At 47.7% G+C, this 27167-nt stretch overlaps 3 protein-coding genes across 6 annotated transcripts in view; 1 reads left to right on the top strand and 2 right to left on the bottom strand.

Moving 5' to 3' along the window:
- KDM3B (lysine demethylase 3B) overlaps positions 1–5346 on the bottom strand; it is an 87297-nt gene extending 81951 nt beyond the window's left edge. The window contains exon 1 of the mRNA XM_030928022.1: positions 4965–5346. Within this exon, the coding sequence (XP_030783882.1) occupies positions 4965–5162 (198 nt within the window). The 5' untranslated portion in view covers positions 5163–5346. The remainder of the gene's footprint in view (positions 1–4964) is intronic.
- Positions 5347–8214: 2868 nt separating this feature from the next.
- FAM53C (family with sequence similarity 53 member C) lies at positions 8215–20436 on the bottom strand. Of its 4 annotated transcripts, XM_030928019.1 has the most exons (6): positions 20106–20326; positions 19651–19750; positions 16546–16775; positions 16095–16152; positions 12375–13159; positions 8215–11251 (listed from the first exon to the last, which is right to left on the bottom strand). In XM_030928019.1, the coding sequence occupies exons 3-6, from the start codon at positions 16621–16623 to the stop codon at positions 10994–10996; spliced, it is 1179 nt and encodes a 392-aa protein (XP_030783879.1). In that variant the 5' UTR covers positions 16624–16775; positions 19651–19750; positions 20106–20326; the 3' UTR covers positions 8215–10993. The 4 variants fall into 4 exon arrangements, with proteins under 4 accessions (XP_030783879.1, XP_030783881.1, XP_010386395.1 ...); XM_030928021.1 differs by lacking the exon at positions 19651–19750 and having other exon boundaries at positions 20106–20436; XM_010388093.2 differs by lacking the exon at positions 20106–20326 and having other exon boundaries at positions 19651–19897.
- A 5222-nt stretch (positions 20437–25658) lies between these two features.
- CDC25C (cell division cycle 25C) overlaps positions 25659–27167 on the top strand; it is a 50895-nt gene continuing 49386 nt past the window's right edge. Inside the window, exons 1-2 of the mRNA XM_030928018.1 lie at positions 25659–25941; positions 26315–26543. Of these exons, the coding sequence (XP_030783878.1) occupies positions 26350–26543 (194 nt within the window). The 5' untranslated portion in view covers positions 25659–25941; positions 26315–26349. The remainder of the gene's footprint in view (positions 25942–26314; positions 26544–27167) is intronic.

Genomic DNA, 27167 nt, shown 5'->3' with positions numbered 1-27167 from the left:
AATAAATAAATAATTACAGGCCAGGCACGGTGGCTCACACTTGTAATCCCAGCACTTTGGGAGGCCGAGGTGGGTGGATCACCTGAGGTCAGGACTGAGACAAGCCTGGCCAACATGGCGAAACCTGATCTCGTGCATGCCTGTAGTCCCAGCTACTTGGGAGGTTGAGGCAGAAGAATTGGTTGAATCTAGGAGGCAGAGGTTGCAGTGAGCCAATATCGCGCCACTGTACTCCAGCCTGGACAACAGAGTGAGACTCCGTCTCAAAATAAATAAATAAATAAAAATAAAAAGTAAATTCCAGATGGACCAAAAATCTAAAGGTAAAAATAAATAAAAATGTTGGCTGGGCATAGTGGCTCACGCCTGTAATCCCAACACTTTAGGGGGCCGAGTCAGGCAGATTGCTCGAACCCAGGAGTTCAAGACCTGCCTGGGCAACATGGCAAAACCTATCTCTATACAAAATATAAACATTAGCCAGACGTGGTAGTGTGCATCTGTGGTTCCAGCTACTTGGGAGGCTGAGGCGGGAGTATCACCTGAGCCCAGGGAGGTCAAAGCTGCAGTGTGTTGTGATTGTGTCATTGTACTCCAGCTTGGGCAACAGAAAGACCCTGTCTCAAAAAAAAAAAAAAAAAAAGTTTTTAAAAGTATATTTATACAGGTTCAAGATAGGGATTCCTTCCCAATCAAGTAATCCTAAACTATTAAGAAAAGTCAGGCCAGGCGCAGTGGCTCATGTTTGGAATCCCAGCACTTTGGGAGGCTGAGGCAGGCAACTGCTTGAGCCCAGGAGTTTCAGACCAGCCTGGGCAACATGGTGAAACTCTATTTCTACAACAAATACAAAAGTTAGCCAGGCCTGGTGGCGCGTGCCTGCAGTCCCTGGGAGGATCGCTCAAGCCCAGGAGTGAGCTGCAATCATGCCGCTGCACTCTAGCCTGGGAGACAGAGCAAGACTCTGTCTCAAAAACACAACAAAGAAACAAAAAGAGGCCCGATAATTCTGATAACATAAAATTCTTATTTTTCTATATGGCAAAGCAACCCATTAAGAAAGTCAGGAAGCCGGGCCCAGTGGCTCACGCCTGTAAACCCAGCACTTTGGGAGGTCGAGGTGGGCAGATCACAAGGTCAGGATACAGAGACCATCTTGGCCAATATGGTGAAACCCCGTCTCTACTAAAAATAAAAAAATTAGCTGGGCGTGGTGGCATGTGCCTGTAGTCCCAACTACTCGGGAGGCTGAGGCAGGAGAATCGCTTGAACCTAGGAGGCAGAGGTTGCAGTGAGCTGAGATGGAGCCACTGCACTCTAGCCTGGGTGACACAGCGAGACTGTCTCAAAACAAAAAAAAAAAAGTCAAGAGACAAATGAAACAAATACAACCCATTGAGCAGTTGAAGGAGTTAATATGCATGCACAGAACTTGCAGAGAGTGATAAAACAACTCCCATTTTTCTCAAATGAGCAAAAGATATCCATAAGTAACAAATAAATGAAAAAGCCAGTACACATGGAAAAAAGGACAAATAGTCATGAAAATCATGGATACTGTTTTTCACCCATCAGATTGGCAAAAACAAAAAAGATTGATGACACCAGTGATGGCAAGGGTAAAGAGAAACAAGCACTTTGAGTACTGTTGGTGGGAGTAGGAAATGCTATACACCTACTGGAAAATAACCTGGCATTATGTAATAAAATAAAAAATACATATACTTCTTAACAGAACAATTTCAATCCTGGATTCCTAAACTACAAAAATAAAACCTAGATTACATAAAAATATGTATGCAAGTATATTAATGACAGCACTGTCTATACTGCCAAAAAAACTTTAGATAACCTGAATGTCCATTAACAGGAGGAATAACTGAATAAATTATGGTACATCCATTCTATGGAATATAAGGTAGTTACCAAAAATGATGAGTAAAATCTGTAAGTATTGATCCCCATGGTATACTGTCAAATGAAAGAAAAAAAGGCAGGATGGCAAATATTGTGCAGTATGACACCATTTGCTAAAAAAAGGAAACTCTTTGTATACGGTTGAATGTTTTTATGTTTTTGTATTAGTATTAAGAAAGATGAGCAAAGAGATTGCTGGTTTTTCCTGTGTAAACCTTTGACATTTTGCAAATTACAAGCTTTGCTTTTATAACAAAAAAAGGAAAATCCATGGGTTTCTTTTTTCTATTTTTTGGTCTGTTTTATCTACAATACACACATATGTGACGGTCCCAAGGTCTCTGCAACTTACATGAGCCAATAATGACTTAGGAACACAAAGAGGACACCAGATTAGGAAAGAAGAGCCAGAGATAAATGCATAAAAACCCAATGAACTACTCTAAAAAAAATAAAAGGCCCATTTTAAAACACAAATAAAACCACTATTCCATGAGAAAGGGGGAAAAAGCTGTTTTCATGCCTTGGCTAAATATCTGAATAATTTGTCAGCATGGCTTTTGCTGATGAAGATGTCCACCTATGAGACCCTTACCAACAAAACTCTCAATCAACAGGATCCTGACTCCTTCTTTTCATATCTCATCTTAAGGTAGCACTTAGCTTTGTTACTGTTTTCCAAAAAAGGTTTCATTAAATGGATCAGTACTATATTTTACAGGATATCCGAATCAAAAAGTATTTAGAAAGAGTATATTCGTGGAGTCTAAAATTGAGAAGTGTGTTTTCAATCACTTCAGAAACTCATTCATCCAACCCTCAATTACTCATCCTTAAAAGGGGGCGCCCTGCTAGGCATTACTCAAAACCAAGCATGCCTGAAAACATCTTAAACATAACTGAATGAAAATCTGCCCAATCACAGGCCAGCTGCTTGCAAACTCCACCCTTGAGTACGGGAAGAACACTTTTGATTGGAAGACAGTTGTGTTTACTACCGTGTGTGGTGCAAATTGGAAAGGTCCACACGCCCACGGTCCAAAGGAAATCTCTTTTAATGAGAAAGAAAAACAAAACGGCCCGTTCTCATCCTACACTGGTCATTGTCATTGATAGAACCTCAACAAAACAGTAATTCTTGAACAATTTTGCAAGCTGGGGAAAAAATCTAAAGGCTCTGAGTTTTGGTCTGGCTGTTTTATCATCTATGTCCCTGGATATACATGTAAGACGAGCATAAATGTATTCTCAAAATACAAACCTGCCTTTGCTTCTGTATTCACACAGCCCCATGCAAGACCTCAACACAGTTGTAATGTTCTTTGCTTTAATTTCCAAGAATCACTGCAACTTTTTACTTGGTTTGAGAACCCAGTTCCGTGGGCTCAGTAGTAAAAATTATTCAGTATTTAGCTTAGTGGGTGTCCAGAAAGGAAGTGAGCTTCAAAAACCTCTGCCCTTAGGGAGCACAGCAAACAAGAAAGTGAATGGGGAGCCATTTCAGGTGCAGAGCTCATTAGCAATTCATCTGATGGAGGAAACGAGACGACCATTGCAAGAACTAGAAAAAAATCCCAATGAATATCGAGGGCAAAGTAGGCCTTAGGTCAAAGTATGTTTTGCCTCCAAGGGAGCAGAATGAATCTGAAATGGACACTTCTTTTCCCATCCATCTTTTAAAGAAAGCGCAGAGGAATCCAAATCCCAGTCTTAATCATCATTCCATCCCCTTATATTTCTGATATATCTTTGCAAATTTGCCCCACTGAGGCCTCATAACTGTCCTAGCAGCGTTTCTTATACAGCATGAAGAAAGATCAAAGCAAATGAACCCAAGTAGCAGAAGCAAAGCCTAAGCCATCCACAAAAAAATCCATAAAGCTTGTATATTAGTGAAAAAGGACAGTCTAACACCGTTGATCAATAGGAAGAAAAATGAACATCGGAAGCCTACAACATTACTTTCAAATCTCACAAACTGCGTTACCGTTTATATCTGCAGAAGCAAGTTCATCAAGAAAATTTACTTTCTGCTTGCTGATCTATTACATTCCAAAAGACCACCCCCTGCCCCAACACGCACACACACCATTTTTCACAGCCTTATCTCACCAGAGAAGCTAGGGCCCCTATCAAAATGAGGAAATAAAGTGGCTTGCCAAAACTCAAACACTATATTTTACCGCCACATTAACGAGAATAACACATCAAGATCCCGAATGCTAGTTAAGTTGTATGACTGAACAACTTTAATCACGAAACTCACCAAGGCATTCAAAAGGGGCCAAGCCCAAACACAAAGTTTCAAAACAAAACCTCTCCCGGGTTGGGGGAGTAGCTCAGCTGGGAGCAAAAAGTACTACCCAGCAGCCCCGTTCGGCTACTAAGAAAGACCTCAAACTTATCAAAAACAGCCACAATTGCAGCTCCTGTCACCCAGAAGCGTAAGGAGAGGAGAGCTCGAGACAGTGCCGAGAGCTGGCCTTTCTGGAGACAGCCAGGCTGAGCCCAGCTCAGACGAGGAAGTAACTGCCAGATAAAAAAGCCCCGACCAGCTCCAACTGCAGTCTCCGTGCCTCCCATAACTGCCCACATTCCCGCCCCACTTGGGGCTCTGGGAGAAAAGGAACAGGGCGCAGGTCTCCTGGGAGAGGCTGGGGATCACAGGTCCGCGTCTTCGAGAGGGCAGCGGCAACACTGGCCGAACTCTGAGGCTCCCGGGAGCTCAAGATTCGAGAGTCTGCTCCGAAGGCGTGTTGGGGGGAACGCCGAGAAAGGGTCGCCCAGGAGGCGGGGCCTGCCGGCTGCAAGCAGCAGCTCCGGGCGCCCTGGCCGCCCCCCGGGGGAAACAGGGGCGCATACCCCGACGCGGAAGCCATGCCGGCAAGAGCTCGGGGTGCCGAGGTGCCGGCGGGGGGCGCTAAGGAGATGCGGGGGCACGGAAATGGGTCACCCCCATCCCACCGCCCCCTCACAAAGGCCCCCGGGGAGGCCGCCCGCAGGCCCCGCAGCCCCGGCCTCGAGTGCCCGACTCGGCCGCCACTCACCGCTAGGTCCTGGGGCACCGCCCCGCTCATGGCCCGCACCGTGCCGGCCCGCCAGGCTCGAGTGCGCAGCGCAGGCCCCGGATCTCCGCTCGCCGCCGCCGCCGCCGCCGCGGGGACCGAGGCCGAGGCTGAGGCCGCAGTGTCCGCGAACAGAAGCAGCAGTCGCTTGCCCACCGGGGAGGCCGCCGCGTCCGCCATCGCCGGGGCCGGCCTGACCCGCGCTCCCGCCCGCCGCCTCCGCCGCCAAGCGCCCGATCCGCCCGCAAGGCCTCCCTCCGCACCACCCGCGGCCGCCGTTCCCCCCCACCCCCCCCAACAGCCACCACCAACCACCGGCGCCGCGCAGCGCCCCCAGTGGCCGGGAGCGGAGCCGCAGCCTGGGCCCCGCACAGCGCCCCCCGCGCTCTGGAGCGGGGCGGCAGCTCCTGGCCCCTCGCAGCGCTCCGCCCCAATCTCCCCGGGGCCTGCAGTGCCTCCTGCGGTCGGGAGGGGAATTGCAGGTTCGGCCGGGGTAGGGAAGTGGGCGGTTCCTTCAGCTTCCCCCTGGCACCATACTTGGTCTCAATCTTCCTTTAGGGAGTCCTACATATAAGAGGGCTTTAGCTTGCTCTCCTCGGATGCCAAAGACATTTACGGGGTAAGAGGATGAGGGGCAAGGTACCTAGAGAGTGGATGTTTTAAGCTCTTTAGTGTCTCCCATACCCCCACTGATGTCCTATCCTGAAAATATGAGCCACCCAACCTGCTGTCTTGCAGGAAATGTTCTCCCCATTGGTCCATGAGACACAGTATCTTCCTTCTCATTGGCCCATAACAGCACCATTCTATACTGCCAGTATTTCTTAGGTTCCTTTCCAATTGGCCAATGTATTACTTCCATTGGATGTATAACACCACTCTTTCCACTGACTGAAGGCCAACGTGCCCCCCTACATCTTGGTGTTTTTCCTAAAACCGACCTAACTTCTTCCCCTTCCTAGTCTACCAATGTTATTAAGTCTACGTGTTTCTCCATTCAACTCTTAGGGGAACTGGAAATAGACCAGCAGTAAAGGGGTTCTCTTAGTAGCACCCCATCTTACCATGGAATTAGTGGGGCTGGGGGCAAAGAAAATTCTGTAACTCTTATCTGAATGCATTTAATACAGGTGTGGGCGACTGGTAGCTCCTGATTAGAAAAGGAGCCTGTAGAGAAAGTGAGATGCTGGGATTTTTAGCTAGATTGCTACCCATAATAAGCAACAAGAAATTGCCTCAATCATGTAAAGTTAGCAGTATCAGGGACTAGCACGTTCCATGGTCTCATGGATGCAGAGACTGAGTATACACAAAACGGATACAAAAGATAAAGGGTCTAGTAATAACCCATGACTGTTGCTCTGAAAGTGACTTTTTTTCATTGATTTTCCCTACAGACAGGAAAGAGCAGTAGGTTCTGTGCCTACCCAGCTATCTCCTGTCCATAACCTTGTCTACACCCTTGACCTACTTTTCTTGTAACAAAAGGCTTGGGGAGAGGGGTAACCAACTATTGACTTTATACTTTACTAAAGTATAAAACATATAGGAAAATCATTCTAGAACCAACTCTGTGGAGCACCAAGGAAACATTCCTCCCTCCACTTCTTTTTAACTTCCATCTCCCACAGCCAACCTGAGGCCTAACTCAGAATGTTTTTCTGGGCTGAGAGCCACCTCTTAAAGCACATGGCCCATAAGCTGTAGTTGGTAGGAGGGGAACAAGGGTGAATCCATACAAGATCTATCTGCCTTTCAACTTTTCTATCAAAATTAACTGCTGGGATCTTCTCCCATACAGAGATTTAACTACTGTCCCAATGTCCAAGGCTGATTTCTCAGCAGAGAGACAGAAATGTACCTAAGTTCAGGGATGGGAAAGGCAAAAAGGGAAATGCATTCAACAAATGTGGCCGGCACTTTTCATGTGCCAGGAACTTCCAAAAGTGTTGGGGACACAATATTGAATAAAACAAAACTCCTGCCCTCATGGAGTTTACATTCTTTCCTATATTAACAAGACTTCAGGAATGAAAAATGAAATCACACTTATCCTCACAGAAAATCAGCAGCAGAAAAATCCAACAAAAATAAACTCAAAAGAAAAAAAGGGGGAGACAAAGTCATTTTAGATGTTCAAACTTTACCCCTGCTCAAGCAGTAGGTGAAATGAAACATCAGTTTTAAACAAAAACAAATGTAATTCTAAGCTGCTTTAACCACATGCCACTGCCCTCCACTTCCCAAAAGCCCTTCCTTTGTTTCCAGTGCAGATAACAACTCCCACTTTTTCTAGGGTGTATTTGCAGCCCTGCAAAGATTCCTGCTCCAGGTAGTCAAGTCAATCCTGTCCTCCTGAGCACACTTCATTGGTATTCAATGATGAGTGCCACCAATTTGAAGCAGGAAACCAGGACATAGGCTAAGCAACTTGACTCTTCTTGCTGCCTGGCAAATTAGCACCACAACTGGTAAAGAAAGGCTAAGCCTTAGGGACAGAGGCTCCTGCCTGGATCTCTGAGCAACTACACTTCACCCACACACATTGGAAGAATGTCAACATAGAGAGAAGAAAGCGTGGAATAGAAAGGTCCAAAGAAAGAGTGAGCCACATAGCTTCTTTCCGCAAACCAACACTCCAAAAGGAAACATTAGGGAAAATACTGTCTTCTACAACAAAAGAGAAGCTTTGCAGCTAGGATAATTTTCCAAAAGCAGTATTTTTAGGATGGAAAAATTGCCTAGGTCTTTGGAATCTGAATTCTGATGACTAAACCTCTATCTCTCCAGGATGTAACATGTGAAAACTTAAGAAAGATCCCTGGCCGTCTCCCACTCTGCCTTCTCCCTACTTCCCAAAGCCTACAAACCAATCTAGACAAGTTCCTGACTGTACCATAAACCATTTCTCAGGGAGCTGGAATGCATTAATACTTGACTTCAACTTGCTGGAAGTGAGAGTGACAGCAGGCAGGAGGAGACAAGTATAAGTGCCAGGGAAAGACAGACCAAACCAGACTGCCAAAAATAACCAAGGCCTTAGCAGAAGCCTGGGCCACAGTATAACATCCTGCCATGGCTAGCAAAGGGCCTAGGGTCCAAATACTGCCCCTTTATGAACGGTTGACCCACATCTTAGAGGAAGGGGCTGAAAGAGTTAGGTGGCCTCCTACCCTGCTTCTTCCTTGTCTGTCTTTGTGGGGAAGGGAAGAAGACACTGTAGTACACAAGGTTGCTTGGGAAAATGGATTATTCTAATAAAACTTTATTTTTTCAAACACAGCCACAGAGGCAGAACCTCATGTTTAACACACACAGACTTATGGATTTTTTTTTTAATATAAAACGAAGTTTACGAAAATTTTTTTTTCCACTTTTTGTATTTGTAATCCCATTAGCACAGGGACTTTGGCAGCAGGTGGGAGTGAAGGGCAGCTGGGCTGCCACTGGGCAGTCACTGGGCACAGGAAGAGAGCACCAGCCTGGGGAGTGGCTTCACTCACACACACAGGGATACTCACCTACTGGCCAACCACACCACACACACAGCACAGATGCAGACATCTACCCAGTGTCAGCCACATGCCCTGGAGGTGTGCTCCACTCTGGGTAAGCCCAATATGTGAAAATTCAAATAGTCAAAACAGTTAAAGTGGAGGGAGGTTGCTTGCTTTACAAAAAGAAGCAATCATAGGCTGCTTTTAAATGGTCAGCAGTCCAAATGCATTGAAAAACAGCATTTGGTTTACACAGAACTGTTGACACAGATCTACTGTGTAAAGCAAAATGAACCACTTCTTGAAAAGTGTTCCAGAGCCACAGGTTCTTAGATTGGGAAGCAAGATGATAGTTCTGACTAGCTTAGTTTTCCAGACTGAAAGTAAGGGAATTAAAATAATGATAACTGTAGACCTTCTCCCCTAAGGATGGTGCCCTGGGGCTTTGGGGAAACCAGGATGGAGGCAGAATCACTGCCTCACTTCTTCAGCTTAGGGCCTGCAGAAACTCACTGGTATTGCCAGTGACCTGTGGGAAGCTGGCACAGCCAATCTGCAGCAGAGAGCCCAGGGATGAGGATACCCCAGGAGGAAAAGAAGTTGGCACCAGGAAAATTATGGCCTGAAGAGGGAGAAGAGCCAGGGGAGGAATGAAACCATAGATGGACAACTCCTGGGCTCACGGTTTCCCTGGATTCTCCAGAGGGCCTCTCTCAAGCCCCTAGAGACCTGGTAGCCCAGTGGTAACTAGCCAGGAGATAGAGAGGAGCTTCTGAGGGCCAGAGGCTTAAGAATACATGGCCACCTCCCCTCTGGAGTGGAGACGAGGAGGCTGAAGCCTCACTGATGCTCCTGACATGCAGGAGATCCAGAAAATGTCAGGTTCAATTCCATGAGGAAGAAAACACAAAGACCTTGGTCTTCTTCCCTTACAAGAGGAACTGGGTCCTAGGAAACCCTGGAAATTGAAGAGAAAAATGCCCTTCTTGCCATAAAGAAGAAGGGCAGGTCCAATTTGGTCATATAGGATCTAACCAAAGCTGGACAAAACCTCACAAGCTACTGTGGGGTCAGCTTCAGTATGTGTTTCCACTGGTGCCAGCCCTACCAAGGTCCTTAAACCCATCACTGTGGCCACTGGGACCAGCTGTCCTGGCTCAAGTTGCGGGTGAGAAACAAAAAAGTAAATTCAATCCAATGACAACCAAACTCCCAACTGCTTCTCACAGCCTTTGCTTTATACATCCTCAGCCAATCCCTCAGTGAGCCCCAACCTCCCTATGGTCTCTCAGGGCCAATTAAAGGCAAATAAACACTTCCTGGCATGAGTGGAAGACAAGCAAACTATTAAATGCCAACCACCCCTTCCTCCTTCTCAAGCAGGTCAAAAAGGCTGGGCCTGGATCTTATAAGAATTGGTTTCCTGCAGTCACCTTCCCAACAGCAGTGCTGGGGTGAGCTCACTCATGTCTGCTGGGGACTGAATGCCACTTCTGTTGCAGGTCTGCCTCAGTAGATGCTGCAGACCAATATAGGGCCTTCCTACCTAGTCTATGACCTAGAAGGGCAGAGGGTGAGGGAAAAGGGTCCTATCAGCAGAGGCAGAGAGAGACAGAGAGAGAGTCCCTCAACCCTGCCTCAGTTGCCCGTGTGCTGTGTGCAACTCTATTCAAGAGGGCAAAAGAGGCAGGTGGTATATAGCCTAGACAATCTAATGAGAAAAAAAGGCCAGCTCAGAAAAAATATGGTGACACCTCCCACCTGCATTCCCCAATATACTAGATCGAGCTAGTGGGGACGGGGTGGGGCTGAGGAAAAGATCATTAGCTGAAGTCACAGCACTTAAAACACCCTGCTGTGCCCCAAAATGAAATCCTTTGCAGAGTCGGTGATGCTATGGATTACAAGCCTGGTTCCAGAGCTATTTAGAAAAAAGGAAAACTTCGCGCCCTCCTCTTGACTCCTTGAGCAACCCCAACATCCTGTAAAATACTCAAGATCCCGGGGTATCATGATACTCTGCTGTTAAGGAGCAATTGCCTTCCTTCCCTAAGGCTACGCAAACACACCGTTCCACAAGTACACTCCCATGCACGCACACACTCTCACGCAGTTTCTCTGAGGAGGCTGACTCAACCCCCCACCCTGGCCAAATTCTAAGACACAAGTGCCCTTTGAAGCAAAGGGGCTAGTAAATTCCCCGAGCTGGGGTCAGCAGACCCGTTCCTTCCCTGCCCATTGCTCTCTTCGTGGCAGGGATACTCACACTCAGGGCCGCCATGGGAAGGGTCTGCTCTGGGGCTGTCCCTCCCGCCACCAGCTCCGTTTATCTTGTCCCGGCCAGTCTCTCGGCATGGTCGAGCTTGCTGGAGCGAGAAGATTTCCGGCTGCCCTGAGTCGGAGCCCTCCACTCACCCCCATTCCCAGGCTTGGCCCCCAGTCTTGGGGCCTCGACACTTGTTAGTAGCCATGAGAGAGTCAGTCTGTGTGGCCCCAGGAAGTAGCCTCTCAGTTTTAGTTCTCCTCAATCAAATTCAAGTCCAGGTCCCCAAAGTCCTGCTGGCACAGTGTCCGCTTGCTCAGCGCCTGCCGACCCCACCGCACAGCCCCCTCCTCCTCCTCTTCGCTTTCACTCAGCACCTGGGAGGAACCCCCAGTGGGGCTGCAGGAAGCAGAGAGGGGTGGGGGGCTACAGGCCATGAACCACGGTGGAGAGATGCTGCTGCCTTCCCGGGCTGTTTCTTGGAGACAGAGACCTCCTGAGTATGGTTTCTGTCAAACAAACAAAGAAGACAGTTACACCTGAAGGCAAGAATTCTAAGGCTTTAGGGTAAGGTTTGTAAACATTCTTTTTTTTTTTTTTTTTTTGAGACGGAGTCTCGCTTTGTTACCCAGGCTGGAGTGCAGTGGCACGATCTTGGCTCACTGCAAGCTTCGCCTCCTGGGTTCACGCAATTCTCCTACCTCAGCCTCCTGAGTAGCTGGGACTACAGGCACCTGCCACCATGCCCAGCTAATTTTTTTTGTATTTTTAGTAGAGACGGGGTTTCACCGTGTTAACCAGGATAGTCTCGATCTCCTGACTTCAAGATCTGCCCACCTCGGCCTCCCAAAGTGCTGGGATTACAGATGTGAGCCACGGCACCTGGCGTTTGTAAACTTTCTGACAAAATTTGGAGCCCATTGTTTCCATTGGATTCAAGAATAGAAGCTCTGTGAGGGCAGGAACATCATCTGCAGTGTTTCACTACTCTGCACTGCCAGTGCCTAGTCAGAGTCAGTAAATATTTGCAGATGGGATGGACGACTCTATGAAAAAGTTAAATCAATTCTTAAAGAGGTTTGTAACCCAATGGTCTAGAAAGAATAATATGAAAAAAGTGAGCAAGTGCATACATACAATAACTGTACTCAAACCAGGAAGTCAAAAAACATTCATCTAACAGATGAATACACTGTAGCAGCCCAGCTTGCTTCAGCCCTCACAGAACCACTTTGAGGCAGTGACAGGCAAGTGGCAAAACCAGCTTTGGGCACAAGGAGTAGGTAGTGATGATGAAATTTTTTGCAGCTTATGTATTCTCGGAAAGGAGGGAAAGTACCTCTTGCAAGACAATTTGGGATCCCTGTTGGAAGGTTTAACATGGGTCTCATCCCAGTTTCTCTAACTCCCAGGATTAAGGCATTTCATAGGATGGGGGAACTTTCAGTACTAAAACCAGGACAGTCCCAGGCAAGCTGGGATGGTAGGTCACCCTGAGAGCTAAAGGAGGTGCTGTTGGTGGCGGGGGGGAGGGGGGTGACAGGGTAATGAAGCTAGGGGCTAGCTCAAAAGCGGAAACAGAACAGAGTCCCCACACTCCCATCCAAGCTCCCCTAGTCTTGCTGGTCCCACCTGATTCATCTTGTCAAAGTCCAAGGAAGGCCGCAGACGCCGGGGGTCCTCCTCGTGGCGCCGCTTGACCCCAGTTTTGCGGGCATCCAGATCACAAGGCTGTGAGCGGCTTCGGGGAAGGTTGCGGAGACCTCGAGGTCGCCAGGGCAGCTCTGGGGAGGATGCAGGAGAGCTCCGGGCAGAGGGCAAGAAGCGGCTTGCCTGCGGGCCCAGGCTGGGTGACAAGGAGAAGCGGCGCTGAGGTGGGCAAGGTGACAAGGACTCAGCATCACTCTCCCAGGAGCCACTTTGAGGGGAGGCAGCACAGGGTCGAGAGGAATCTTGGGCCAGGGCCAGGCTGAAGAAAGGAGGGCTGTAGGGTCTGTGGGCTGGGGCACATTGAGAAGAGGCACTGGGAGCTTGGAGGAACCTGAGGCTGGAGACCCGCTTCGGGGGGCTCTGGTGAGGCACCTGCGGCCCACCCCCTCCACCACTGCCCCGGTGCTTGATGGGAGTCCACAGCTTGGAGGGGGCGGGCCGCCACACTGGCTGCCAGCGAGACAGGTCCACGGGCACTGAGAGTGAGCGGCAGTGCCTCTTGGATGGAGGGGCAGGGGGCACAGGAAGCTTCTCTGGGTCTGGGGGCTCAGGTCTTAGGACTTGGGAGAGGGGCTGCTCCTTGGGGGAGCTTCCCCGACTGGGTGGTCTGAGGTGCAGGCTCAGGCCTGAGGGATGGTAGCTGAAGTTGAGGCTGTCCTGGAACTCAGCACAGGAACAGTGGGGCAGGCCCCTCCAGGAAGCACCTTCTGGAAGGCATTTGTAATAAAAATAATATTAATGATAGCTTACATTTTTTAAGAACTTACCACGTGCCACACAATATATGGAGCATTTTATGTGAAAATTTCCAAAAACCTTATGAGGTAGGTGGTATCATTATCATTATCTCCACTTCACAGATAAGAGAAATTCAGTAACTTTCCCAAAATCACATAGCAATCAAAAGACCAAAGGAGGATTCAAATCCAGGTCTGTCTGATGCGAAGGCCAGGTTTTTAAACCACTATGCTCTATTGCCTCCATTGTGACCAACTACCGGGAATCAAAAACATTTCATCTGCTGCCTGCCACTCCCTCTGAAAGGTAAAAGAAGTCAAGAGAAACAAACACGATTGTGTGTGCCCTGCTCATCCCTCCCCCGCCCCCCCCACGCTTGCTCTGGATGCTGAAAAGCAGGCCTATGCTCTCCTTCCTTGGCCTTTCCTCTTCTCATATGTCAACAGCACCAAGTCAGGAGTTAGGACTGCCAAAAAGTAAGAGGTAATCAGGCAGGTAAGAGATCACTTTTATTCCTAGGGAGGGCAAACAGGGTGGGCAAGGCCTCTGACAGTGAAACCTGGGCTTGGGAAACCCTAAGACTTTGTGCTGCTCATCTTCCTTTGTGTCTGGCCACCCACATATTCCGATTCCCTTCCCCTAGGCCTTCTCTTGAATCCAAACAGATGGAGGGACCAAGAAAAGGAAGGGAAAATGGACTAAAAGAAACAATCCTCACTCACTATATTCCAACCAAAATTGTGACTTTTGGGAGATGGCTCATTAACGAAGGGCCTAGTTCAAACTCCTCTGGAGTCCAAGCTGGCTGGAATTCTGCAGGATCTGGATATTTGGGGCAAATGACAAGTATAAGAAGTCAGACTTGATGGTGGCAAAATTCATACTGAGTGTATTTGGTCTATAGTTCTTCCCTCTACTAACCACTATGAGGGCAGGGACCATGAGTTCCTGCTCTATACTTATGACACGATACCTGGCTTTCAGCAAGTCTTTGATAAACAGGAGGAAGAGAATGAATGAACATGTTTTTGCCAACTCACTTCCCTTGCTAGGTATCCTAGAAAAGAAAATGAGATGCAGAACAGCTGAGCAGCATGAGTTAAGGCGTTCTGATTGTCCACCAGTGATGCCTCCATCTAAATGTCCCTACGATCAGGGGCCCTTTAACTGACTAATTAATAATCTAGGAATTTATACCTCAGAAATATTTTCACATGTGAAAAAATGACATATGTACAAGGTTATTCACTACAGTTTCTTTTTTCTTTTTTTTTTTTTGAGATGGTGTCTCGCTCTGTCGCCCAGGCTAGAGTGCAGTGGGCACGATTTCGGCTCACTGCAACCTCCACCTCCTGGGTTCAGACAACTCTCCTGCCTCAGCCTCCCGAGTAGCTGGGAATACAGGCACCTGCCACCATGCCCGGCTAATTTTTGTATTTTTAGTAGAGACGGGGTTTCACAATGATGGCCAGGCTGCTCTCGAACCCCTGGCCTCAAGCTATCTGCCCACCTTGGCCTCTCAAAGTGCTGGGATTACAGGCATGAGTCACCACATCTGGCCCACTACAGTTTTATGTACTGAAACAAGATTGGAAATAACCTACATGTACATCAATAGAAGATTCGTTAAATAAGCCACTGTACATCTATGCAGTGTAATAATATGCAGCTATATATAACAAGGGAATGCTCAGCATTCTGATAGGGAAAGATCTCCTAGCTATATTAAAGTTTTTTTTTTTTTCTTTTTTTGAGATGGAGTCTTGCTTTGTTGCCCAGGCTGGAGTACAGTGGCGTAATCTGCGCTCACCACAACCTCCGCCTCCCGGGTTCAAGTGATTCTTCTGCCTTGCCCTCCCGAGTAGCTGGGATTACAGATGTGCACTACCATGCCAGGCTAATTTTTGTATTTTTAGTAGAGACAGGGTTTCACTGTGTTGGCCAGGCTGGTCTCGAACTCCTGACCTCATGATCAGCCCACCTCGGCCTCCCAAAGTGCTAGGATTACAGGCATAAGCCACTGTGCCCAGCGATTTTTTTTTTTTTTTGAGATGGAGTTTCGCTCTTGTTGCCCAGGCTGGAGTGCAATGGCACAATCTTGGCTCACCGCAACCTCTGACTCCTGGGTTCAAGCGATTCTCCTGCCTCAGCCTCCTGAGTAGCTGGAATTACAGGCATGAGCCACCACACCCAGCTAATTTTATATTTTTAGTAGAGATGGGGTTTCTCCATGTTGGTCAGGTTGGTCTCAAACTCCTGACCTCAGGTGATCTCCCTGCCTCAGCCTCCCAAAGTGCTGGGATTATAGGCATGAGCCACCAGGCCTGGTCCCATTTTTTTTTTTAGGGTACAAAATAATATATAGTATGCAACCTTTTGTGTTAAAAATGTGGAAATAAAATACGTGCAGCAAACCACCATGGCACATGTATACCTATGTAACAAACCTGCACGTTCTGCACATGTAGCCCAGAACTTAAAAAAAAAAAAAAGGAAATATACATATTTGCTTCTTTTTATATACAGAAATTCTAGTCACACATACTGTGTAAGAAACTAATACTTTTAGGGAGGTGGTAGAAGCTGAGTAGACAGGGAACAGGAGAGTAACACTTTTCTCAGCATAACCTTTTTGTTGTTATTTTTAAATTTTGAACCATGTGAATGTATTACCTATTCAAAAAAATAAGATTATACAAGTCTCCATAAAGCTAGAATAAGAGCAAACCAACCAGATAACTTTCATGCTAGAACATGAAAGACAACTGCCAATCTCAGAAGTTGACCCTAGCAAGAAAGTTCTAGAGGTAGGCTTGCTAGCCCTGTTCACTGGAAACCAATGATAGAAATGTGTGGAGAGAGGAATGGGTATACACACATACACAAACACACACGATGCCTTACCAGACACAAGCTGGAAAGGGTTTCCACAGTTGGAGATGTCTGCATGATCAGGCAAAGGCTAAGAAAAAGAGAATATCCATCATGATTTGGATTCAGGACACACTGACAGATTTCTAGGAAGCCCTCTTCAGTTCTCCTCTGCAATTCATGAGCTATAGGGATGTCAGGGACATTAAGTGGTCTTCCTCTTGTCTTCCCAAAGTTAGTAAGTCAAACAATCCACATCTTCCAACATCTCAAACCCTTCTCCACCCAAGTTTTGTTGTCCCTTCTCTATCGGTGGAAAAATCCCTGCCCCCTTCCTTTTGGGCTGGGTTTTGAGCCATTAGTGGGCTCTTCAGGTTAAGTACCATGATTCATACAGCACAGGACAAGAGTAAAGTAGTAGCAACAATCAGCCTCAGAAAAAAGGGGGAGGGGTCGTGGAGAAGCAGGAAGACTGGTCTTTTACCAGACTGATGCTGAAGCGTGTGCATTTCAGCTCATCCAGAGTCTGCTTCTGTAGCTGCTCAGTGATCAGGGTTATCATGATTCTCCCCAGGATTTGACTTGCACACTTTGGAGCAAATGATGGATGTCTTCCCTGTTGTTCTTCCAGACCTCACTCGTAAGCCGTCTTCTGCCACTGCAGCACCATTCTAGCACCATTGGGACTTCCCTCTCCAGTCATGCCTGCTGAGTCTGCCAATTAGAGGGACCAGCCCCAAGTGATATTAGAGATGCACCTGGTCCAGAGATGGAAAATGCATGGCACACATACCACAGCACCCCTAAGCCAGGCCTCTGGCAGACATCAATTGATCACAGCTCTTTCTAGCTAAGCCTAAACACAGCTTCAGAAATTATGAACTGGCAGTCCAGATATGAAATAAAGTAGAGTTGGCAATCAAGTTGAAACTTATTTGCCACCCTTAACCTGGTTCATGCTCTGTTGTTTCTAACTGGAATACCAGCACCACCTAGAAAACAGCTGCTCGCGTGAGAGAAAGGGATGCCCAAATGATTATTTCCCTCGAGATCAGCCCAGTATTTTATCTTCTAGTCAAAAGTTAAAAGAAGTACCCTTCTCCCAAACTACAGAAATAGTAATAAGAGAACAAGGAAGAACACTAGTTGTAGGCAAGACTTTCTGCTTCAGACCTGAGTACATAGGATTTTATGTCCTCCCACAGCCTAAACATTTGATATATTATTGTTTTCTCATAGATACGGTGTTTGTTTTCTTATCAAATGGGAAGAGGATAAGGAAATGGTCAGGGTAATTCCAATACATTTCAACTCTACAGGCGTTATGAACAATTCCATGACTTTATTCAACTAAGTTTTTAGCCTGATCTGATGCAAAGTCCACGGATACAGTTAACCAAGATTCTTTCTCATGGTCAACTTCTGACAGAAGCAAACTAACTGTATCAGAGAATAGGCTTCAAGCCCACACAATTACCTGAGGGGCCTTGCTCAAGGGAAAAGGGGAGGTTAAGCCAGTATCTTGATTTTATTCTGTCCATTCCCGGAAATGACCAGCAAGCTGACAGCTTACCAGAGAATGTGTGTAGCATTAGCTAGTCAAGAGAACAAATCATCAAGAAATCTAATTATTAATCCAATTTGCAAAGAGTTTTGACAAATCATTTAATACTCCCTGGCCTCAGTTTACTCATATGTAAAGTGGGCAGAATAATCTTAACCTGTCACAGGAACAATAGAACATATTAATATGTACAAAATGTACCATCTGGCCTATAAAAATCAGGAGTCCACATAGACTACCATTTCTTGTTCCCGTTTGTGAATCTTCAAGCCCTCAGAATGTCAGAAGTAATGAAATCAGTAAGATGAAGAAGGCAATAGGGTCTATCTCTCTGGCTGAATACCATCCTCCCTCACCTGTACACTAAGAAAAGCCCAAGAGGGCTGCTCCTTCTGTGACCTTGGGGGCAGATCACTCTACAAAGAAGAGGAAATTATCTCCACCCCATTCACACTTCAGAAGGAGGCCACAAGGAAGAGCAGAGAGATAAACCTGTATGTATTTGGAGTTCTTTAGAAGAAAAGTGCAAGAGAAGTCAATCATCGTTATAGTTAACTATCATTTTCATGCATAATTATTACCACCCTGAACAAAATTCTAGCTTCCGGGGAGCTCTCTTCAGCTGCTTCCCCTATATTCTTACGGGAGAAGCTAAAGCTTATATTACTTCTGCTCCTGGTTTCTTAACTCTGCTGCCCTCAAAGATCAACCAGAGTGGGAACCTAAGTGCAGGATTTTACCCCCCAGACCCCAGGCCTCAGGCTAACCAGCTATGAGGAGCAGGGAGTGAAGCAAACTCTCTAGCTTTTCATGAGGCATTTGGACAAACAGTAAACTCCCAGCCATCTCTAGGATCAAGTCAAGAGAGTGAATTTGTGTTTTTCTGCATTTTAATTGTTGGGATGTGGCCACACACAGCGGTAATTGGAACAATGCAACTACCACCACGCAACTGATACTCTCAGCCTGAGTTTCCTAAAACAGGCCAGGCTGAGAGGGGGAACAGAACGGAAGCCATAAGGAATCAAACCAGGACACAAAAGAAGGCAAACCAGCTCCGCGAGGGGCCTCCTCTTTCTCAAGCAGGCATTGAAAAAAGTGTAAGAAGCCCTCTCTTGCCGCCTTCCTTCCCCTTCCATTTTGTGTATCTGAAGGGTAGAGACAGCCCTGAACAGTCACTAAACAAGTTAAAACTTCTCAGTTTAACAACTGGCACGGGGCTCAGCCCTTCAGAGAGCAGCAGGCCGTTAGGCCCTCTCAGCAACCCCACCAGGCCTAACTCTCAGTTCAGGCTTTCCCTCCACCAGCAGCCCCCAAAAATAAAGATCAGACCCCCACCCCATCTCCTATTGGATGGCAGTAACCCCTGACACTCCTGTTTCAGGGATGCTGAGGTTGTGCTGAACCTAGACAAGGTAGGATCAGGTCAGGCCAACAGGGAGGAGAGTCACAAATCCCTTGGGGACCTTCCCCCCAGGTCCCGGCCCCACACCTCTTGGGGAGACTGAAGGAAAACATGAGGAAGGCAGGGAGGTGCATGAACAGGTAGGTGGAGACCTGCCTGCTCTTCTTCCATATGGTTCTGCTGGGAAAAGGGGTGACAAGTGGGGAACACCCCTCCCCCCACCCCCATGAAGAAGCAAAAGGCTAGGCCCCTCCAATCTTCAACCTCTCCCTCTGTTGCCCTGCCTGTCCCCGCGGGGTGGGGCATGGGGCGTCCGCTGGTCTCCGGAGGTGGGGGGGGCGCCAGGGCTCGCTCATGGGGGGCTGTCGTTCGCCTCTTCCCACTAGGTTCCATCATCTGGCCGCGGGAGGCAAACTCAGGACGCAAGGGATGGGGAGGGTCTGGGACTTAGCACTCCGCCACCCCCTCCCCCACCGGGTCCCGTGCTCTCCCCGCGGAGGCGGCCTGCGAGGCCCGGCCGCGCGGGCGGTCGGGCTGGGGGAGGGGAAAGAGGGAAGGAGGGAGGGACAGTTGAGGTGCCCGCCCCGAGGCCCCAGCGCCACCTGCCCTCCGCCACCTACCGCAGCTCCTCCAGCTCCCAGGGCCGCGGCCGGAGCAGCTCTGAGCGCTCCGTTCGCCCCACGGTGTCCTTAAAAGGCGCTGGCGCGAACCAACGAGTCCCTGAGGAGAGTAGTGGGACAGCTCTGGCTCGCAGAATCCCCCCGAGCCACCCACGGAGAGGGCAGCTTCGTGTCGTGTCTCTCTCAAAGTCTCTCTCGGACAGCGCTGTCGGGAACGAGCCTGGCGCTTTGATTTAGAGATGGGGGTGGTTTCCTCACTAACGAGTCACCCCCTCCAAAATATCGCAGAAAGTGGACGGTCCCAGTTGGAGGTACATCTTGAAACCCGCGGGGGAGGCCATGTCGGAAGAAGGTAAACAAAGGCATCGCCCCTGCCCTCCCTCCCTCCATCGGCCCAACTACAGCCGCCCACTCGGTTCGGCCCGCGTCCAGCAATTAGCCACAGTGCCCCTCACCTGCTCGGCTGCCCCGCCCTTCACGACCACCTCTTCGAAGGAAGCCCCCTTCCCCCAGCAAAGGACCCGTCCGCGGCGTGAAGGCTGCTGGGAAGTGTAGTCCAAACGCCGATTAGGGCCTGCTCGGAGTCCCAGGAGCCGCTCTTGCAGCTGCCGCATCGGCCTGAACCTTAAAAACCCAGAACTTATAGTGGTTGCGGGGACGTTTCCACTTGGTTCTGTAATTTGCACTCACCCAGAACACTTTGTAAAGCTCAGGATAGCCCAGGGCTGTTCACTCCCTCTCCTCTTTCTCCGCCCCCCCTCAGCAGGATGAGGTAATGGGATTGTGATTATGACATCATAGGCGGTTCAGTTTCTTGCGTTTGTTGGGGGAGGTGCGGGGAGGTGGGGAGAAGTACGGTGGTTACACTTTCCTTAAACAGAAAGGGAAGGAGGAAACAGGCAGATGGGGAAAAGATGTTGACGGTGCTATATTTCCACTTCAGAAAGACGAAACCACCTTTTATTAAGTCTCCACCACTACCACCACCTCCCACATGAGCCAAAGTTTAAGTCTTTTTTAAAGAGACGGAATGTAGACGTTAGTGTGTGAAGAGGTTGGGTTGATGGTTTCTGGCTCTTACGTAAATTCGAGTCTCAGCTAGCATCACAGATGGTTTAGGGAGACAAGCAAAAAAGTGGATAAAGGAGAGGCTTTAAACTGCGTTAGTGTTGTGATTTCTTTGTAATACAAAGTTTTCTGTTTCTTTTTTTTAATTGATTGGAAAGTAGCAGTAATGCAAGTAATCTTCACTATTACACTTAGCAGCAAGTCCTCTGAAAGACGTCTGTTTTCTGTAAATATTTTTGCCTTACTCAAGACTGGGACAGGTAAATAGCTGTGATCAGCTGGAAAGTAGAGCCAGTGGCAGGGATCTTCCTCACTGAGCCAGGGAGGGGAGGAGGCAGGAGCCACCAAGTCTGAAAAAGAGTAGAGGAAAAGTGAGGTACAGTACTAACTGAGAAAATAGGGGTGGAGAGATTTACCTTGCACTGCCTATTTCCCCTTGGCAAAAGGAGCAGAGTTAGGGGCCATGAAGTATGGGACACATGGTTTCCAAGAATTGCTGTTATGTGCCAGACACCATGCTTTTTTTTTTTTTTTTTTCAGAAATGGGGTTTTGCTGTTGCTCAGGCTGGAGTGCAGTGAGGCGATCATAGCTCACTGCAGCCTTGAACTTCTGGGCTCAAGCAATCCTTCCCATCTCAGTCTCCTGAGTAGCTAGAACTACAGGAGTGTGCCACCATGTCCAGCATATTTATTTCTATTTTTGTAGAGAGAGGCGTCTTGCTATGTTGCCCAGGGTAGTCTCAAACGCCTGGCCTCAGTCTTCCCACCTTGGCCTCTCAAAGTGCTGGGATTGGCGTGGTGTCTCACACCTGTAATCCTAGCACTTTGGGAGGCTGAGGCAGGCGGATCACCTGAGGTCAGGTGTTCGAGACCAGCCTGGCCAGCATGGTGAAACCCCATCTCTACTAAAAAACACAAAAATTAGCTGGGCATTGTGGCGCCCACCTGTAGTCCCAGCTACTCAGGAGGCTGAGGCAGGAGAATCGCTTGAACTAGGGAGGCAGAGATTGCAGTGAGCTGAGATTGTGCCACTGCACCCCAGCCTGGGCAACAGAATGAGACTCTATCTCAAAAACAAACAAACAAACAAAAAACAAAATGCTGGGATTCCAGGTGTGAACCACCACACTTGGACTACATACTTTGATATATATTCTCATTTTTTCTTACAATCATCAAATGAAACAAAACCTTCTCTTTGACAAATGAAACAGCCCAAGAGGTTAAGTGACTGCCCACATGGTAGGCAAAGGTACTATCAAAAAGCAGTCTAAAAGCCCTTGCTTTTCACCACTAAGCTGTTCCTCTTTTTATTATTAACCAAGCTTACTAGTTAAATGGTTGAGTTAAAAGTAGGCATTGGCTCATTTGCAAAACATTGAAAGAAACTGAGACCCAAAACAAAACAAAAACAACAACAAAAAACCCTGCAAGTCAAGTTTCAGGCCTCATTTCAAAGGAAGGTTACATCCCCTTTCATCATCTACGAAATCATCTATGTTGCCTCCCAGTGCAGCCCAACAGTCCTACCCATAATTAAATCTCCTTATTCCACTTTTAGTTCCCAAGGATTTTTTACTCATGTCCTGCTCTTTTTCCCTGCTGCCCCCTTTTTATTCTTTTGTTCTTGAGCCACTGCTTTGAACTGCATCTTAATTGTGCCCTCACGGGCCAAACCCCATCTGTAACCCTGCTCCAATGGGTTTCAGCAAAGGATACTCTCCATCCATATTCTGAAGGTTCCAGGGCCTGGAGCCAGTCATCCAGGAGGTCATCCAAAGGAGTGGAATCCATTGGCTCTAAGAGACTCTCCATTCCCTGCCTAGGAAGGAACAGCCAAGTGGGAGGAACATGCACTCGATTCAGACTTTCCCTTTTCACACAGTGAAAGCTAAACCTCTGCAAAGTGGGGAGAAGTAGGGCTAGGCCTACCAGTCATAAAAAGAACCAGGAATAGAAAACACATCCCTCAGCCTTTCTGCCCTGCAGAGGCTGGCTGGGAGGGTCCCAGGAATGTAGGGCTCTTCTCCATTGCCTGATATGGGCATCCCAGGAGTGATGGCTGAACCTCCCGTTCTGGTTTGGTGTTTCAGGGTGAAGCCCAGGCTGCCGCAGTGCCCTGGCCACAACAAGTATGGGTCAGACTGAGGTCAAGGTGAAGGAATACAGCTCACTGCTTATCACAGTGAATCAAGAGCCTAGATAGGGATTCCCCAAGGATGACACAGGATCAATGCCCTCAATCCAACAGAAAAAGTAAATCTTCAAATCAGATTAAACACCAAACTTCCCACCTCCCTAATATTGTTTCTTCTGGGAAGGATAACTTAGATATATTCCAAGACCCTCAGAAATGAAGATATAAAAGACAATATTTGACTTCCCTTTTAAAATAATTCTACCATTTCACAGTTTGTATGTATGCATGTAAACTTACATGTAATTAACTAAGTATGTTGCAATTAGCTAAGCCAGCTGGAATCATGAGGAGATAGTAAAAATGTTTGGTAGGAAAACAATCTCATTAGGAAATGTAGAGCTTTTAAGAGTTTTGTTGGCCAGGCATGGTGGCTTATGCCTATTAACTCCAGCACTTTGGGAGGCCGAGGCAGGTGGATCACCTGAGGTCAGGAGTTTGAGACGAGCCTGGCCAACATGGTGAAACCCTGTCTCAACTAAAAATACAAAAATCAACTGGGCGTGGTGGTGGGCTCCTGTAGTCCCAGCTATTTGGGAGGCTGAGGCAGGAGAATCGCTTGAACCCGGGAGGCAGAGGTTGCAGTGGGCCAAGATCGCGCCACTGTACTCCAGCCTGGGAGAGAGTGAGACTCTGTCTCAAAACAAAAAAACAAACCCCCCCCCAAAAAAAAAAAACACTCTTAAGGGCTAGGTATATAACTTCTATTTGAGAAAAGTCTCAGAAACTTATTTTTGGGCTAGATTTTTAGAGAATTTGTTTTAGGAATGCTGCAACTTTGTCAGAGTGCTCAGATTCTAGTATATTTCTATCACCTGACATTGAACTAAAGCCATTTGGTTGACATCTTTGTTGTGACCACCCACAACTGCACTTACTTGAGGACCTGGTGCAGAAAGCACTGGTAGCCAGGTGTGCACTTGCCATAATCTATCTGCTTTTGCCACCGCTGGAGAATAACTTCGTCTGTCTCTACTTCCCACCTGCAGGGAAGTATACAGTTTCCCACAAAGTGTGATTATACTGTAGTCATCAAAGCAGATAACAACTCATCCCACACTCCCTTAATCCCCAGTCTGATTTTCAAACTCACCTGGCATAGCAAGGCTCTGTGCTAACTCCCACACTCACTGTATCCTAGAGGACCAAGACTCTTCACACATCTCCTTTCTGGCAAAGCAGTTTCTATAGATGAAAAGGGTATTAGGATAAAAACCAGCTGGCTACACTGTGCCTCTCAGCCACTACCACCACCAAAATCCTGACATCAGACACAAGTTGCATTTTGACTTTTGTTTCTCAAAGCTTGATCTGCAAGCTGTCTGCATGGGTAGCACCGGGGGGCCTTGATAATGACCCCACTTTAGACCTATTGAATTATCGTTTCTGGAGCCTACATGTTAAAGAGCTTCCAAGGTTATTTTGAACATTTTTATTATGGAAATTTTTCAAATATACACTGAAGTAAGGAGTATGGGGTAATACCTTACCGCTCAAAGTATGGTCCTAGGACCAGCTACCTCACCATCAGCTGGGGGCTTGTTAGACGGACAGAATCTCAGGCCGCAACCACAATCCAGACCCCCCGAATCAGAATCTGCATTTAACAGGTCCTCAGGTGGTTAGTGTGCAAATTAAACGTTGAGATGGACAGATATGATGGACCTTCCTGCCCCCTATCACTCAACACTCAGGGTCAATCTTGTATCATCAATACCCTCCCCCAGCACAGGATTATTTAAAAGCAAATCCCTAACATTAGGAATGTCTTTTTGTTTGTTTCACTCTAATGCCCAGGCTGGAGTGCAGTGGCACAACCTCCGTCTCCCGGGTTCAAGCAATTATCATGCCTCAGCCTCCCAAGTAGCTGGGATTACAGGTGTGTGCCACCACACCCAGCTAATTTTTGTATTTTTAGTAGAGACGGGGTTTCATTATGTTGACCAGGCTGGTTTTGAACCCCTGACCTCATGTAATCCGCCCACCTCGGCCTCCCAAAGTGCTGGGATTACAGGTGTGAGCCACCACGCCCGGCCAGTAATTTCTAAATATCACCTCGTCAATGTTCACATTTCCATTAATAACCAATCTTTGAGGTCCTCTGGATTGCGATAAGAATTATACCAAGATGATTTAATTCCTCCATTTTCCCCGCAACGGAATTTCTTTTTACCTACGTAAACTAGCGTCTCTGAGATGCTGCACACTAAAAGAAACACCAAACAAAGAAAGCTCTTGGAAGGGGCTAATGCCTCTCAGCATAAACACACACACCTGTCTCCCCCCAACACCTGCCACACCGGCAGCAAACGCTCCATCTCCCGTGGAAGGCCAGCAAAACTCAGAAGAAAACGTCCGCGAAAACGGCACGAGAAAGAAGCAAGGAAAATGAAACGCTCACAACACCCTCTACCTAAAAGAATCTCTCCTAGTATTATCCTAGCGAATGGTCATCACTAGTAAGGCGCGATTTAAATCTCCCGGGGTTCGTGGGGCTGAGGAAAAGAAGAAAACAGAAAGGGTGTGGCGATTGGTGAGAGGGAGAGCCAATGATGCGGCAGGCTCCCCGTGAGGCGGAGCTTACCCCGCATCCTGCCTAACGCTGGTGGGCCAATCACTATCCTGCTCTGGCTATGGGGCGGGGCAAGTCTTACCACTTCCAGAGCAAGTACACGCCGGATAATGTGCGAGCCCAACGATAGGCCGTGAGGGTCTGGGCGCGCGCGCGGAGATTGGCTGACGCAGCTTAGAGGCGAGCGGGGATAGGTTACTGGGCGGGCGGAAGGTTTGAATGGTCAACGCTTGCGGCTGTTGATATTCTTGCTCGGAGGCTGTAACTTTGGCCTTCTGCTCGGGGAAGACGCTGAGTCCGACGTTGGCCTACCCAGTCGGGAGGCAGAGTTGCAGTCTGGTTAACTGCCTCCTTTCCCCCAGATTTTCTTTCATTCTGCTCGAGTCTTCGCCTGTGTCCGATCCCTATCCACTTTCCCTCCTCTTGTAGGCAACCCTCAGACTCCAGACTTGAGGTAAGTCCGCAGCCGTCTCCGCCACGGAATCACGGAGATCCCATTGTCCCCTTAGGGTCCAGTCGGCCCACACAAACAGAGATTGGGAGGGCCGAATGGGCACTAACGCGAGTTACGACCTGGGTTCTTTCTGGTGAGGAGTCTCGAGCTGTGTGGCGTGGAACAAGTCAAGACTCTCTCTTCATTCCATCTTTAAGGTCCTAAGGTTGCCTCTCGTCGGTGAATTCAGGTTCTAACCTGGAGCCAGGCTGTGAATCATCCTTCGGGAATGCCCCTCTTCCAATGCTGATCCGCCTGGCTGGAAAGGGTGGAGTTTGGGAAAGCTGAGGGAGCTGTGACGTACCGATATAGATGACGTTTTCCTCCTAGCTAGGTTTATGTTTTTCTCCTGGTGAGAATTCGAAGACCATGTCTACGGAACTCTTCTCATCCACAAGAGAGGAAGGAAGCTCTGGCTCAGGACCCAGTTTTAGGTCTAATCAAAGGAAAATGTTAAACCTGCTCCTGGAAAGAGACACTTCCTTTACTGTCTGTCCAGATGTCCCTAGCACTCCTGTGGGCAAATTTATTGGTGATTCTGCAAACCTAAGCATTTTGTCTGGGTAAATATACTTTTATTTTTACACTTTATTGCTTTTGCTATTTCCAAACAATTGGGTTTGTTTGTTGGTTTGTTTTCAGTTATCCTGGCTCAAAGGTCAGGGTTTAAGTCTCAGCTCTGCCCTTGACTGTGTAACCCTTTTGAGTTCTTTTCTGTGACAAGAAATTATAGTCTCAGCCAGGCGAGTTGGCTCATGCCTGTAATCTCCGCACTTTGGGAGGCTAAGGAGGGCGGATTGCCTGAGTCCAGGAGTTCAACACCCACCTGGGCAACATGGCAAGACCCCGTCTCTACAAGAAATATTAAAAATTAGCTGAGTGTGGTGAGGTGTGCCTATAGTCCCAGCTACTCGGGAGGCTGCAGTGGGAGGATTGCTTGAGCCCGGGAGCTGGAGGCTGCAGTTAGCCAAGATCGCCTTACTGCACTTCAGTTTGGGAAACAGAGTGAGACTCTATCTCAAAAAGAAAAGAAAAGACAAGAAATAAATAATAATCTCTTCCTATCTTACTAGGATCTTGTGAGAATCAAATGATGTGGTATCTGGGAAAAGTCTTTGAAAACTGCTGCATTACGAGTCGGTCACTTTATTAGTATTAATATTAGCGTTATTGCAGTTGTACTTTGA

This window comes from Rhinopithecus roxellana, chromosome 3, assembly GCF_007565055.1.
Source record: "Rhinopithecus roxellana isolate Shanxi Qingling chromosome 3, ASM756505v1, whole genome shotgun sequence".
Classification (NCBI taxonomy): Eukaryota; Metazoa; Chordata; class Mammalia; order Primates; family Cercopithecidae; genus Rhinopithecus; species Rhinopithecus roxellana.
The sequence above is the reverse complement of the archived record's forward strand: the minus strand, read 5'-3'. Positions and strand labels throughout refer to the sequence as shown.

Excerpts from the sequence above, each read along its gene's own strand:
- FAM53C (XM_030928021.1), bottom strand. The coding sequence starts at position 16,623 with ATGATAACCCTGATCACTGAGCAGCTACAGAAGCAGACTCTGGATGAG. Across the intron at positions 16,153-16,545 it reads CACGCTTCAGCATCAGTCTG|CCTTTGCCTGATCATGCAGA; the intron begins GTAAAAGACCAG and ends TCTTTTTCTTAG. Across the intron at positions 13,160-16,094 it reads CCCTTTCCAGCTTGTGTCTG|AAGGTGCTTCCTGGAGGGGC; the intron begins GTAAGGCATCGT and ends AATGCCTTCCAG.